Source organism: Neofelis nebulosa, chromosome 2, assembly GCF_028018385.1.
Source record: "Neofelis nebulosa isolate mNeoNeb1 chromosome 2, mNeoNeb1.pri, whole genome shotgun sequence".
Taxonomy (NCBI): domain Eukaryota; kingdom Metazoa; phylum Chordata; class Mammalia; order Carnivora; family Felidae; genus Neofelis; species Neofelis nebulosa.
The window spans coordinates 103,055,184-103,070,611 of record NC_080783.1 but is presented as its reverse complement, the minus strand read 5'-3'; the positions used below and the strand labels follow the sequence as shown (position 1 = coordinate 103,070,611).

Below are 15,428 nucleotides of genomic sequence, written 5' to 3'. Positions count from 1 at the left end.
ACATGCACCGGGAATCTGTGTTAGGAACCGTGGACCTCAAGGGGTGGAAGACCCAGTCGTGGAACTGAGTGGGGGCAGAAGACAGACCTGTAAATGAGTGATTACAAAGGAGTGCATGATAATAACCCCAGAAGTGTGGACGAAATACAACAGATTACAAAGGTGGGTATGGGTGAGACAGGCAGGCAGGGGGAGCTTAACAGAGGTTGGGTGTTAAAGGAAGAATAAAAGGGGGGCACCTGGGTGGCTCAGTCGGTTGGGTGTCCGACTTCAGCTCAGGTCATGATCTTGCAGTCTGTGAGTTCGAGCCCCGCGTCGGGCTCTGTACTGACAGCTTGGAGCCTGGAGCCTGCCTCGGATTCTGTGTCTCCCTCTCTCTCTGTCCCTCCCCTGCTCATGCTCTGTCTCTCTCTCTCTCAAAAATAAATAAAAACATTTAAAAAAAAATAAAGGAAGAATAAAAGGAGCGCCTGGGTGGCTCAGTCGGTTGAGTGTCTGTCTGACTTTGGCTCAGGTGATGATCTCACAGTTTGTGAGTTTGAGCCCCGCATCGGGCTCTGTGCTGACAGCTCGGAGCCTGGAGCCTGCTTCGGATTCTGTGTCTCCCTCGCTCTCTGCCCCTCCCCAGCTCATGCTCTGTCTCTCTCTCTCTCTCTCAAAAAACAGATAAACATTAAAAAAATAAATAAATAAAGGAATAAAAGTTCGTCAGACTGTCAAGGTGTCCCAGGGTGGGGAGTCTGGGCTAGGAGGAATGAGCTCTGCCCACTCGGAGGACAACATGGGACCTGAGTGTCACAGGAGCAGCGGGGAGAGAGCACAGCTGTGCTGTGAGGAGTCTATCATTATCCCGAGGACAGTGCAGGACCATTGAGCGCTTTTCAGCAGGGACACAGCTAAGACGCAAATTTTAGACTCTCTAACAGCCTGGACTAGGTTTGGGGTGAGGGGAAGAAGAAAACAGTTGTGTGGGTTAAACATTTCCTCTTATCTCGATTTTGATCTTGAAACGCACTTCTAGGGAACCACACAAGCAAATCAGAAAGCGCTACGCAAATATTAATTATTAGGTGATACTACTTTCCACAAACACGGTCTCGGGGGCTTTCTCTACAGCTGGGATGTAGCTCTGCTTCCAAATCTGCAGACTCTGGGGATGGAAGGGACCCCTGCAGAGTCTCCCGTGTCCTGGCTAATGTGGTCCCTTTCTCCAGAGGCCCAGTAGGGCAGCCGAGGTGGTGACCGCCTGCCTGCCTGGAGGCCCCGAGAGGATGGCCCCTGAGGACAGGCTGGAAAAGCCACAGATCAGGCAAGAGCCTGGCAAGAACAGGCAAGAGGCAGAAACAGCCTCAGCCCTCAGCCCTCCATCTCAGAGCCCGGGGGCGTGGCTGATCCACAGACTATCCAGCCTCTACTCCAACAACCCCAGGTTCAGGAGACCCACCACTTCCGGGCTGCTCTGTGTCAACCCCTCACCTCCATCTAACCCCCACCCCCCCTCCTCCCCGACATACTCTGCCAGCCCTGGCTCTGCCCTCCAGAACTCTGTAGGACGATGTAAAGCCCCTTTGCATGACAGGCCTTCACCGTCTCCAAGTGATCGTGTCCTATGGGAGTGATGGTTGCCTGGCAACCTCCGTTGGGGACCTGCAGCCCTACAGGGCTGTGGACCTCGGGAAAATTACCTCGCACGCGCCCCTCTGCACTCTGGTATTTGCATGGTGGCAAAACTGGGTTAACATAATATCAAGCGGAGCCTTGGCGGGGCAGAGAATTTAGAGTGGCAATCAGAGGGTGGACGGGGGTACAGCGGGGGCAGGGGTTTACCCAGGGCTCTAGGAGGGAGGAGGCATCACCTTCTTCTCCACCCAGTGCTTGAAGCACCTGCCACCCATTGCGGGCAGCAAACACGGTGCCAGTCCCCGAGGAGCCATGCAGGGCGTCCTGCCAAGCAGGCTGGCTCATTTTAGAAGAAAATCTCATCAAAAAGCATCAAAAACATTAGCACTGGGAGGGGCCTCACGACATCAGGGCCTTGAGGACAAAAGAGGGACTGTGACTTGCTGAAGGTCAAAGTCTTTGTGCTAATGAGTGATGCTGGGGGCCAAAGAGTTTAGGACTCTGGCCTTCAGGCCTCCATGCCACCCCATGTCAGCTATGGCAAGGGACCAGACTGTCTTACTCCCTTCTGGGGCCCCAGGGCCTGGTAGAGCCGGTGCTCAGGGAATGCATGAATGACCTGAGTTCTGAAATCATTTGCTCAACTGTGAATTCGGATTTATTTTCCCCACAGGAAGCAGGAAGGGTATGAGCATGGGTCCGCAGAATGGCCGGATCTGAACCCCAGGCTGTGTGACTCTGTCAAGCTACATAACCTCTCTGTGCCTCACTTTTCTCATCCATAAAATAAGGGTAGTATATAGCCCCTGCCTTACAGGAATAAGGGTTAAATGAATTCACGGTACGTAAAGCACTTAGAATGGTACCTGGAAAATAGCACGCTCTTCTTAAGGGTTTGTGACTATTGTTTTTTTCCCTTTTTCTCATTTCTACTGGGTGTATTGCTTCTCTGCCTGAAATCTGGGGTTCTTCCTTTCCCTTAGGAAAGCCTAAGCCCACAGGCACAATGATGCCAGGTGTCTGTGGGTGGGGAAGAACCATGGCATCTGAGAAGCTGCCAGCAGGGAAGCAGGGGCCCCCAGAGGAATAAAGCTGGGATCTGTGGTTCTCTGGAAGTGGCCCAGCCTTGCCTCCAGCTCCTGCTCTGGGGAGGTGGCCGCATGGCAGGGAAGGGCCCGGCCCTGGTAAGATCCCTGTGTCCCAAGCAGCAACAGAAACTTCAGGGGCCACCTGGGCTGAAGGAAAGGTGGACGAAAAGTATCTCCCCGGCACTCGGGCCAGACTCCATTGAGTGACGAGTGGCCTACGGTGGGAAGGAACCCGTGTCCCTGGCTGGGGGCGGGGGACTGGAGGTCGAATCAAGCAGATGGGGGAAAATAAAGAAAGGCGGTGTTGCTTTATAGACCTGAGCTTGGAACTCAGAACCAGGCCCTGTGAGCTTGTAAACCAGGAGGGAGCAGCAGGGGGCCCTTTTCTGTGGGTACGGGTGCCAGCTGACCCTGCCTGTGTTGCTACCCGGCTTGGCCTGAGGGCCCCTCCATTCCCGGGGGAATCCTTCTGGCAAAAAAGCACCACGTGGGTTTCCTAAATGAATGAAATTGAGCACGCCCCTCCCGCCCCCCAAAACACCTTGCTCCTGCAGCCTTCCTCACCTCCGCTGACTGGCAACTGCATCAGTCCAGATGCTCCGGCTAAAACCCCGGAGTCATCCCTGACCACCCCACATACCCTGAAACCGACAGGCTTCCAAACTCTGTGTACTCTGGCTTCAAAATATGCTCTCAGTGCTTTCTTGCCCCCGGCTGCTCCCACCCCACTCCAAGCCCCTACGGACTCCCGTCTGGGTTCCCGTGCAGCCTCCCGACGGGTCTCTCGGCACCTGCCTTTGACCCCCTCTATAAGAGTGGTTCTCCGTGCCGCATAGACAACAGGCCATGAGTGAGACAGGTAAAACGTCAGGCAGATCACCTCCCCTACCCAGAACCCCTCGTCGGCTCCTGGTTTCACCCAGAGTCTAAGGCCAAAGCCCCTCCTTGGCCTCCGGGGCCTCCCTGGTCTGGCTTCAACATCTCAGGCCTGGCCCACCCCCCGCTGCGCTGGGCTTCCCCCAGGTTCCCCAAATGCGCCAGGAAGCTCGCCCACGGGAGGGCCTCTGTTCTCGCTACCCCCTGGGCCGGCCGCCACTGGCCACTCCCCCCTCCTTTTGTCTCTGCTCGCCTGTCGTCCCCCTCTCGGCAAGGCCTCCCCTGCCCACCTTTAAAGCGGTGCTCCACTCTACTCCCTTGCCTGGCTTTTCTCCTCAGCCTCCCCCGCCTGGTGCCGTGGCCGCCGGCTGTGGGACTCTCCCCGACCCTCGGCATCGCGCGGCGGGGCCAGAACCGGCCGAGGGCGGCTGGTGGGCGCCGTACCTGTTTGATGGCGAGGTTGACCACCTCGTAGCGGTTAACGCGGCCCAGGGGCAGGCAGAAGCTGTAGACAGCGTGCAGGGCGGCGCAGAGGAAGCTGAGGAGGCCCAGCTGCTTGCGGTGCTGCAGCCAGTGGTCCAGCCAGTCGGGGAAGCGGCGGTACTTGGTGCCCCGGCGCAGCTGCAGGGCGGCCGCCAGCACGCCGGGCAGGTACACCAGCGACAGCAGCACGTAGGCCACGCACGGCAGCGTCGTGTTGACCACGGACACTGGGAGCTTGTAGAACTTGCTCTTGCCGTCCCGCACGTAGGGCTGCAGGACGTCGCGGATGAAGTTGTAGACGTAGAAGAAGGTGAAGAGGCCCAGGGCCAGGAGGGCGGGCACCTTCCAGCCCGGGAGGAGGCGCAGGGGCATGGCCTCCACCTCCCGGGCCGAGGCCAGGGACCCCATGTCCACGGGCATGAAGCCCATGGCCCGTACCATCTCCGAGACAGCACGCTTGGCTTCCGGCTGGTCGCTGCACATGGGCACCTGTGGGGAGGCGGGGGCGGGGGGCGGGGGATCAGATCGGGTCACGGGCCCCGGGGGCGGTCGGGGCCTCCGAGAGCTTCTCGGCCAAACTCCTCACTAAGCGGCTGAGGGAACCGAGGCCAGGGAACCACAGAAGGTGTCTCTGACTCCCGGGCCAGGGTCTTTCCTCGGCCCCCTATAGCCTCCCAGCTCCCCCGCTCCAGCACGCCCCCTACGTAAAGAGAGGACCCAGGGCTCACCTGACAGTGAGCATTTCGTCCGGTTCATTGCCATCAGCAACTGCAAGCACCGTGCCCCCCTAGGCAGCCCTCCAGGGGTCCCTGGAACGGGTGCTTTGAGAACGGTGTCCTGCTCTGGGGGTCGCCCACTACTTGGGCTTTGCATGTGGCCCAGAGCGTGCAGCTGTGGTTGCAGCTGCATCCCTAGGTCCACAGTGTCCCCTTCGATGGTGTCCCTCGGCCCCCTGTGGCCCTCAGCCAGCCCATGAGCCAGCCCCAGCCTCGTGGCCCACGGCTTCCCACCATGAGCTCCCCGTGGGCAAATGTGCGCTAATGAGCGTCCTCAGATCTCTGAACACCGTGGCCTTGCTGACACTATTATGGTCGGTCTGGTCCACCAACACTGCCTCAGCCCCTACTATGGGCCAGGCTTTACACAGGCAGCCCTCAAGCCTGTAGGTTAGCACGTCCCCATTTTTCAGATGAGGAAACTAAGGTCCAGGAGCATCATTTCTCACCTCTGTACCTTTGCAGGTTGTCCCCTCAGCCTGGAATGTCCTCCCTGCTCCCTGAACCTGACAACATGAAGCGGGACCGAGCCAAAGCTGACCTTGAAGTCTACCCCAGTTCTGTTCCCTGCAGGCCCTGCCACCCAGCCCTCACCCGCTGTCCCTTGCCTATTCACATGTGGGAGTCCCATGACGCAGGCTGTAGGTAGGGTGCTTCAGTTGGGGGTAGAGAGACACCTGTGGGCTCTCCCACAGGCTGGCACAGAGCTGGGCAGAGGAGGCATCTGAGCCGGACAAATTGGTAGAGGTTCTCACACTAGAGCCAGACATCCTTCCTCCAGGAAAATGGAGGTGGCCTCTTGGCGTTTAAAACCACCTCATCTTCACAAAAGCCCCTCCTGCCAAGAACTGTATGCAGCTTTGGCCATTTCCTGGAGCCATTTTCCACCTCTAGACAAAACCTACTATTGACAATTCTGAGAAACCGACTCAGTTCTTGGAAGCTCTTGGAATCAAAGAGCTGAAGTTTGGGACTTGCCTGCTTCCTCAGAACCTGGCACATAAATGTGTTACTTTCCTAAGTCCACTCTCAGAGCAAAGTCTCTCCTCTCCTCGACTCCAAGTAGTCAAAAGAAAGCCATCAACCTCTTCCTCTTGGCCCCCTGGGAAATCAAGTTGTCATAGAAGAACGAACATGGATTTCAGATCCATATGAACTCGGTTCACACCCAGCTCTCCAGCTGGGGGACTTGGTGTAAGTAAGTTAATTGACATTCATGAGCCTCAGTTTCCTGCTCTGTAAAATGGAACTTTGCAGCGACGGGAGGCGCGCTGAGATAATGCGCGTAAAGAGCCTGGCATACCGAGGGCCCTCAACAAATGTTAGCCACTTATATTTACTGTGATGATGGTAGGTATTCCCCTGGCACCTACCTGCCTGTTCCCATCCCTCGGGCCGGACTGCAGGGTCCAGGCAGAGATGACGTTGAAGGCCTTGACCACCGTGCAGGTGGGGAAGAGGGAAGCCAGGTACTCAGCATTGGACTCGTGGTGCCGAAGGTGCTCCTGCTCTGTGGGGTTGCTCACATCCACGAGGATCTTGCCAGCCAGCTGGTCACTGAGACCGCACAGTGAGGAGTAGTGCTCCCGGAACATGGCCACAAAGATGACATCAGGGGACTCCACTGCATCCGCCTGGAAAGTCACTTGTGCGGCCGAGGGGAACAGCCCGGCCGTGCGTTTGGGGTTGCGGCTTCCCACCACCACGCTGAAGCCAGAGCTCACCAGGCGTGCGGCCAGGGAGCGGGCGAAGTCTCCGCTGCCCAGGATCCCCACCTTGGGGGCCTCACTGGGGACCTCAGCAAGGCTCCCATCACTGTCCAGCAGGTGGCGGCTGATCAGCGGCTTGTCCATCTCTCCTGACATCTTGGTGGCTGGAAAGAAAAACAGAACTTGATCAGCGGAGAGCTCCGATGACCGTCTTTCATAGCACCTTCCTCTTTCTTGTCCACTGTAACCACATGGTGGGCAAAGAATCCCCAACAGCCCTTCAGGAGTGTTAACGTGTGCCAGCACAGAGGGACAAGCTGGGTGAGACCTAGTGCCTTCCCAGGGAGGGCCCAAACTCAGGAAGAAAGGGGAGGACCTCTGCCCTCCACCCTTTGGCCTTCGTCCTGAACTGTTTCTTTGGGACAAATCTGCAAGTGTGCTGCGAGAGAAGCGTATAGAATTTCCATGAGGGGTGCCACACAGTGCCATCCTTCTTTTCAAAGGAGGATGTGACGATTACCGCCCAGAAGGGAGCCCCATCTCACCACCGCTGGGTGTTCTCTGATTACCAGGAAGGGTGACATGTTCTTGCTCTTGTTTACATTTTGCATTCTGGGTAGGCACCTCTGTGCTCTTCCTTGAGGAGAGGATGAGCAGCTTGAAGGCAGGGGGACCTCATCTTATTTGACTTTGGGTCTCCCCATTGGTCACACGGCCTGGTACAGAGATGGTGCTCAATGTTTGCTGAGTGAATGAGTGAACACTGAAATCCTGCTCTCAGGGGGTAGAACGGGAGTGAGACATGACAGTGAGTGGGGCCCTGAGATCTCCTTTACTGAGCCTGACATATGAGAGAACATGGGGGAAAACCGGACTTGGGCCAGAAGCTTCTAGTAAACTTGGATAAGGGAACATTCTGCTGTCATTGTCACCAACTTTTTTTTTTTTTAAGTTTATTGTGAGAGAAAGCGTGAGTGTGCAAGCAGGGGAGGGGCAGAGAGAGAGACAGGAGAGAGAATTCCAAGCGGGCTCCGTGGTGTCAGCGTGGAGCCCAACGCGGGGCTCGATCCCAAGAACTGTGAGATGGTGACCCGAGCCAAAATTAAGAGTCAGATGCTTACCTGACTGGGCCACCAAGCTTCCCCCGTCACCGACTTCTAACTGAAATTTGCAATTTCCCTCAAGTATGAATGTTCGTAGCAAAACACAATAGTATTAGCAGGACCTGTGAGGTTGTCACCAGTACTGGCTGGTGTCATATCCCAAGTTTAATTGTGAAAGAGTTCTTCAAATACTATTTAAGCTTTTCACTAACTTAAAATCATAGTACCTATGAGCTCCTAAACATATAAAGCAAATATTAACAGATGTGAAGGGAGAAATAGACGGCAATACAATAACGATAGGGGACTGCGCTATCCCGCTTTCAACAATGGATGCAGACAGAAAATCAGTACAGAAACTGGACTTGAACTATACTTCAGACCAAATAAACCCAACAGACACACACAGAGCGTCCCATCCAACAGCAACAGAATACAAGTTTTCTTCATATATCCACAGAATATCCTCCAGGATGGATCATATGTTAAGTCATAAAACAAGTCCTACAAATTTAAGAAGATTTAAATCATATAAAGCATCTTTTCTGTATTTTTTTAACGTTTACTTATTTTTGAGAGAGAGAGAGAGAGAGAGAGAGCGGGGAGGGGCAGAGAGAGAGAGAGAGAGAGAGACACGGAATCCCAAGCAGGCTCCAGGCTCCGAGCTGTCAGCACAGAGCTGGACACGGGGCTCGAACCCGTGAACCGTGAGATCGTGACCTGAGCCGAAGGCGGACGCTCCACCGACGGAGCCACCCGGGCGCCCCTGTTTCTTTTCTGCCCACAATGGCATGTAACTGGAAAACTGGAAGATTCACAAGAAAGTGGAAACGAAGCAATGCACTCCTGAACAACCGATGAGAAGAAATCAAAAGGGAAATCCAAAAAATCTGGAAACAAATTAAAATGGAAGCTCAGCACACCCAACTTATGGGATGCAGCGAAAGCAGCTCTAAGAGGGATGTTTGTGGCTTGATGCCACCTTATGAAAAAAGAAAGTTCTCAAACAATGTACCTTTACACCTCAAGGAACTGGAAAAAGAGTAAGAAAGTCCAAAGTTCTAGCAGGGAGAAGTAAATAATAAAATTCAGAGTAGAAACAAATAAAATAGAGGCTAGAAAAAGAATAGAAAAGATCAACAAAACTAAGACCTGTTTTTGTTTTGTTTTTTTTTTTTAAAGACAAACAAAATTGACCAAATTTTAGCTACACTAAGAAAAAATAAGAGGGGCGCCTGGGTGGCTCAGTCGGGTGAGTGTCCGACTTCGGCTCAGGTCGTGGGTGATCTTGAGGTTCCCGAGTTCGAGCCCCGTGTCAGGCTCTGTGCTGACGGCTCAGAGCCTGGAGCCTGCTTCGGATCCTGTGTCTCCTTCTCTCTCTGCCCCTCTCCCACTTGCACTCTGTCTCTCTCTCAAAAAATAAAAATAAAAATAAAAATAAAGAAAAAGAAAAAAAAAGAAAAAAGAAGACTCCAAATAAAAAAATGAAAGGTACATTGCAACTGATACCACAGAAATACCAAAGATCATAAGAGACCATATTATGAACAATTACATGACAACAAATCGGACAACCCAAAGGAAATGAATACATTCCTAAAAACTTACAATTCACTAAGACTGAATCATGAAGAAATAGAAAGTCTGAACAAGCCAATAATGAGTAAGGTGACTGAATCAGTGAAAAACAAAACAAAACAAAACAAAACAAAACAAAAAAATCACCCAATAAAGAAAAGCCCAGGACTGGCTGGCTTCCCTGGTGAATTCCACCAAGAATTTCAAGATTTAATGCTTACCCTTCTCCAACTATTCTAGGTTCATTTTATGAGGCTTGTGTTACCCTGGTACCAAAGCCAGGTAAGCACACTATAAGAAAAGAAAATTACAGGCTGATATCCTTGATGAACACAGACGAAAAAATCCTCGACAAACTACTACCCAACTAAATTTAACAGCACATTAAGATGATCCTATACTTGGGACGCCTGGGTGGCTCCGTCGGTTAAGCGTCCGACTTTGGCTCAGGTCATGATCTCGTGATCTGTGAGTTCGAGCCCCGCGTCGGGCTCTGTGCTGACGGCTCAGAGCCTGGAGCCTGTTTCAGATTCTGTGTCTCCCTCTCTCTGATCCTCCCCCGTTCATGCTCTGTCTCTCTCTGTCTCAAAAATAAATAAACATTAAAAAAAAAAAGATGATCCTATACCACCATCAAATGAGATTCATTCTTGGGACACAAAGATGGTTCAACATGCACAAACCAATAAATAAAATGTGATACCCATTAACAGAATGAAGGATAAAAATCATGTGGTCATATCAATAGATGCGAGAAAAAGCATTTGACAAAAGTAAACATCCTTTTATGATAAAAACTCTCAAAAATATTGGTATTGAAGGAGTATACCGCCACATAATAAAAATTATATATGACAACCCCATACCCAACATCATACTCAATAGTGAGAAGCTGAAGGCTTTTCCTCTAAGATCAGGAACAGGAAGGATGCCCCTCTTGCCACTTCTATTTAACGTAGTACGAGATATCTTACCCAGAGAAGTTAGGCAAGAAAAAGACAGAAAAGGCATCCATACTGGAAAGGAAGAAGTAAAATTTGTCTCTGTTTGCAGATCACATGATCCTACATATAGAAAACTCTAAAGACTCCATAAAAAAATCCTGTTAAAACTAAGAAACTAAATCTGTAAAGCTGCTGGATACAAAATCAACTTACAAAAATCAGTTGTGTTTCTTTTATTAGTTTATTTATTTATTTTGAGAGGGAGACAAGTGGGGAGGGCCAGAGAGAGAGGGAGAGAGAATCCCAAGCAGACTCCATGCTGTCAGCACAAAGCTGGAAGCATGGCTCGATCTCACCAATGGTGAGATCATGACCTGGGCTGAAATTGAGTCAGGCACTTAACCGACTGAGCCACCAGGCGCCCAAGTTATGTTTTTAAGCGCTAACAATGAGCTAGCTGAAAAAGAAATTAGGGAAACAATTCCATTTACAATACCATCGAAAAGAATAAAATACTTAGGAATAAATTTTATCAAAAGGTGAAAGATCTGTATATAGAAAACTATGAAACAAGGACGAAAGAAATTCAAGACACAAATAAACAGAAAGATAGCCTATGTTCATGGATTCAAAGAATTAATGTTGTTAAAATGTCCATAGTACCCAAAGTGATCCATAGACTTAAAGCAATCACTATCAAAATTCCAATGGCATTTTTCACAGATATAGGAAAAACAATCCTAAGATTTGTATGGAACTGCAGAAGACCCCAATAGCTAAAGCAATCTTGAGCAAGAAGGACAAAGCTGGAGGCATCACACTTCCTGACTTCAAATTACATTACAAAGCTATAGGAATCAAAACAGTGTAATACTGGCATAAAAAGACACATAGATCAATGGAATGAAATAGAGTCCAGAAATAAACCCATGCATATAAGGTCAACTAATCTTCAACTGAGGTGCCAAGAATACTCAATGGGGAAAGGACAGTCTCTTCAATAAATGGTGCTAGGAAAACTGGATATACGCATGCAAAAGAATGAAACTAGACTCTTACCTCACACCATACACAGAAACCAACCTAAAATGGATTAAGGACTTACTCAAAAAGGATGTAAAACCTGAACTGTACAACTTCTAGAAGGAAACATGGGAAAAGGCTCCTTGACATATGTCTTGGCAATGATTTTATTTTGTTTTGGTTTTTGACTTAATACCAAAGGCACACGCAACAAAAGACAAATAAGTGGGATGACATCAAACTAAAAAGCCTTTGCACAGCAAAGGAAACAAAATGAAAAGGCAACCTATGGAATAGGATAAAATATTTCTAAACCATCTATCCAACATAGGAGTAATTTCCAAAATATGTAAGAATTCATACGACTCAGTAGTAAACAAAACAGGGGCTCCTGGGTGCCCCAGTTGGTTAAGCATCTGACTTCAGCTCAGGTCATGACCTCACGGTTCGAGCCCCCCATTGGGCTCTGTGCTGACTGCTTAGAGCCTGAAGCCTGCTTGGGATTCTGTGTCTCCCCCTCTCGCCCCTCCTCTGCTTGCACTCTCTCTCTCTTTCTCAAAAATAATCATTTAAAAAAAATAGTAAACAAAATAAGACAACCTCCCCCAACAAATAATTCAATTAAAAAATGGGCAAAGAACCTGAATAGACATTTTTCTAAAGATGGCTGACTATAGGAAAAGATGTTCAACATCACTAATCATCAGGGAATGTAAATCTAAACCACAATGACATATCTCCTCAAACCTGTTACAATGACTCTTATCAAAAAGTCAAAAGATAATCAATGTTTATGAGGATGTGCAGAGAAGGGAACCCTTGTGCACTGTTGGTGGGAACGTAAATTGGTGCAGCTATTATAGACAACAGCATAGAGGCTCCTCAAGATATTAGAAATAGAAATACTATATGATCCAGCAATCCATCTTCTGGGTATTTATCCAAAGGAAACAGAATCACTATCTCAAAGAGATATCTGCACCCCATGTTTATGGCATCACTATTAACAGTAGACAAGATACGGAAACAACCTAAGAGTCCACTGATGATGAATGGATAAAGGAAATATGGTATAGATACACAATGGAATATTATTCAACCTCAACAAAGAAGGAAACCCTGACATTTGTGTCAACATGGATGAGCCTGGAGGGCATTAACGCTACCTGAAGTAAGTCAACACAGAAGGACAAATGCTGCAAGATCTCATTTATATGTAGAATCCAAAAAAGCCAAACTTAGCAGCAGAAAGTAGAATGGTCACCAAAGGCTGGGAGGTGGGGAAGTGGGGAGTTGTGGGTCAAACGGCATTCATTCTCAGTTATCAAATGAACAAATTTGAGGGATCTAATGTCTAACATGGTGACTAACGTATAGTCGTATAACCGTATATATGTATATACTGTATATGGTCATATACCATAGTCCTATAACTGTATATACGTATATACCGTATATATGCGGTATTATATACTTGAAATTTGCTGAGGGGGCCCTCCAGTGTTCCCAATGCACACAAAACAATGCTAATTATATAAAATGGTGGCTATGTTAATGACCTTGACTGTGGTAATCACATCAGCATCTATGGATAGCAAAACATCACATTGTACACCTTGAATATATACAGTTTTGTCCATCATACCTCAATAGGGGTGGGAGAAAAAAATAGCATCATAATATCAGACCTGCCACCAGAGGTTGTTATTTAGTGTACTCATAAAGAAGCATGCATAGTACTTTTGCACATTTAAACACATTTTGGGAGCTGGGTTTCACTATAATTGGTCTCCTTTGTAACCCTATGTTATTTTGTGTATGTAAGAGCATGATTCTAAGCAGAAGTTCAGAGGCTTCGCCGGCCTGTGGCTCCATGCGAATCCTCGGGCCAAGGGCTAAGAGCCACTGCCAAACCAGTGGAGCAGTGGGGATGGCTTTTAACCCTGTCTTCCCATTTTCCACAGCAGTGTCCTAGGTGAGGCATGTGTGTGTGTGTATGGTGGGTTCAAGGTCTCATGCAAGGGGGAGGCAGGGGGACCAGGGGGCTGTGCCTCGGCTCTACCGTGGACTAGCTGTGTGTCCTCGGACAAGCCCTTGTGCCTCTCTGGGCCCCAGCTTCGACCTTTGTAAATGCAGGTCACCCTCTCTGCTCTGAGATGGCAAATAATGCAATCTTAAAAGGCTTTGAAAACTGTGACCAGGACATTTGATAAGGTGGCGGCAGCAACTCCTATTTATGGGGTACCTACCACGTGCCGGACACTTCTCTAAGGCTTTCCACAGTGACAGTCCCCTAGGCCTCACAGAACCCCAGGAAGTAGGTGCGGTTAGAATTCCCAACTGGAAGAGGAGGGAACTGAGGCTCAGAGAGGTGGAGGAACGTGCTCCAGGCGGCACAGAGGGTAACAGGGAAAGTAGAAGGGAGCACAGGTCTGTCGGCCTCTGCAGCTAAGCTTCCCCAAGAGTCTTACTGCCCAGACAGAGGGCCCGCCCAGAGCTACCCCAGTGAGCGGCAGAGCTGGGACGCTGTGGCTGAGAAGAGGGGGGTGGGGTCGAAGGGGACATGCGTTGCAGCTCATGTGGGACTCATTTGCACACTCTGATGGGCACGGTCCCTCCCTGCAAAATCGGAGAGAGTTTTCTGCCTGGTTCTGGGAACAAGGATATTTTTCCAAACAGCGATGTGCTACCCTTTGTAGATGCAAGTGGGGCTCCTGATGCTCCCCGGAGAGCAGGCCTGGAGTTGCATGTCTGCTGAAGGCCACCTTCGGCACCCAACTCTGCCTGGTTCTAATTCTGTCACTCGCTAGCCGTGGCCTTGGGCCTGTGAGTGCTTCGGTCTCCCCATCTGCACAAGGGAGAGAATCACAGCACCTGCCTTAAGGGGAGGTTGTGGGAATAAGTAAGTCAATATACATAAGGCACTTAGAACAGCTGGCACTCGGTGGGTGTCGGTCAGTAGTCATAAGCAAATTCCGGTGCCGGCACTGCACCAGCAGCAGGGGTGAGGCAAAGGAAGGACTGAGAAGACCCTGCCAAAACCTCTGCAGCCCTGGGCAAGGGGGGGAGAATCGGGACAGCCCGGCGGCCTCAGGCTCCAGGGCCAGCATGGGGGAGGTGAATGTAAGCCGCTCCACGGGGACGCCCGTGTTCCCTGTGTCAGTCAGATACACGGGAACCTTCCCCAGTCACTGCACCAGCCACCTGGGGACACCAGCCCTGGCGGGGGGGGGGGGGGGGGGGGTTGGCCCTTACGGGGAGGGGGTGGGTAACCATTCTGAAGCCTCCAGATCATCTGCTAGCAATTTGGAGGGTCCCAGGTAGGTCCTTCCTGGACAGAAGAGTCCCCTTTGCTCTCTCCCCACCTCCCTCCCATCGCTGGAGTAACTACCAGGTGCTGAACACCCTTCAGAGAAGAAACGATGAGAAAGACGCGGTCCCCGCTCTCAGACTGTTTACAATCGTGTGCGTGTGCATGTGTGCGGTAGGGGACACATGAGATGTGTCCACGCCTGCCTGGACACAGAGGACCAGCGGATGGAGCCCGGGAACAGACACCACTTCCAGATGGAAGCCAGGGAGGGCATCTGCTGGCCTCCGAGGAGCCCCACATGGTTTCTACGGCCTCGTGGCACACGGAACCAACCCAAACGGGGGAGAATCGGCGACACCTAGTCTTTGAATCCTGTCCACACTGAACCCCAGATTTAGCATCCTCAGGTGGGGAGGGCTTATTTGGGGCTGGCGCTCGAGGCTCACAGCCCAGAACCTACTTGGTATTTGCTTCCTTTCCGGGAGGCCAGCAGCAGCAGGAGGGAAGCCCGGGCAGGGGGACTCGGGGTGGTCCCAGATGTGCCTGGAACTGGCCGTGGGACATCGGAGCGTCACGGAGCCTCTCAGGTTGGCTTCTCTAACCGAGCTGCCGCGCCCAGCCCCGCAGCCTACATCTTGGCCTATTAAAGGCCTCAGACTTCATGTCCTAAGGGGCCTGCTTTCAGTCATAGGCCAAATAGAAACCAAACACGGCACCCCTGAGTGCTTCTTGCCACCAAGATTCAGTCCCCAGGGACAGGAAAATGCGGGGTTGTCACCCCGCCTTGTGAAGCCTCTCATCCCGGGACAGCTCCTTCCTCTACAGTTCTGATGGTGCTGGGGTCACATCAGGACCCTGCATCATTTCCTAGCAGGGTGCCTTTGGGCCTCAGGCCCCCTCTTTTAAATGGGCGTG

General features: G+C 50.9%; 1 protein-coding gene across 3 annotated transcripts in view; it reads right to left on the bottom strand.

The window, feature by feature from the left end:
- Positions 1-15,428, bottom strand: part of STEAP3 (STEAP3 metalloreductase) — a 49,314-nt gene that overhangs the window by 11,907 nt on the left and 21,979 nt on the right. For all 3 annotated transcript variants that reach the window (XM_058715492.1, XM_058715494.1, XM_058715493.1), the window contains exons 2-3: positions 6,217-6,716; positions 4,029-4,556 (exon numbers count right to left, since the gene is read on the bottom strand). In XM_058715492.1, coding sequence (XP_058571475.1) covers positions 4,029-4,556; positions 6,217-6,716 — 1,028 coding nt within the window. The remainder of the gene's footprint in view (positions 1-4,028; positions 4,557-6,216; positions 6,717-15,428) is intronic.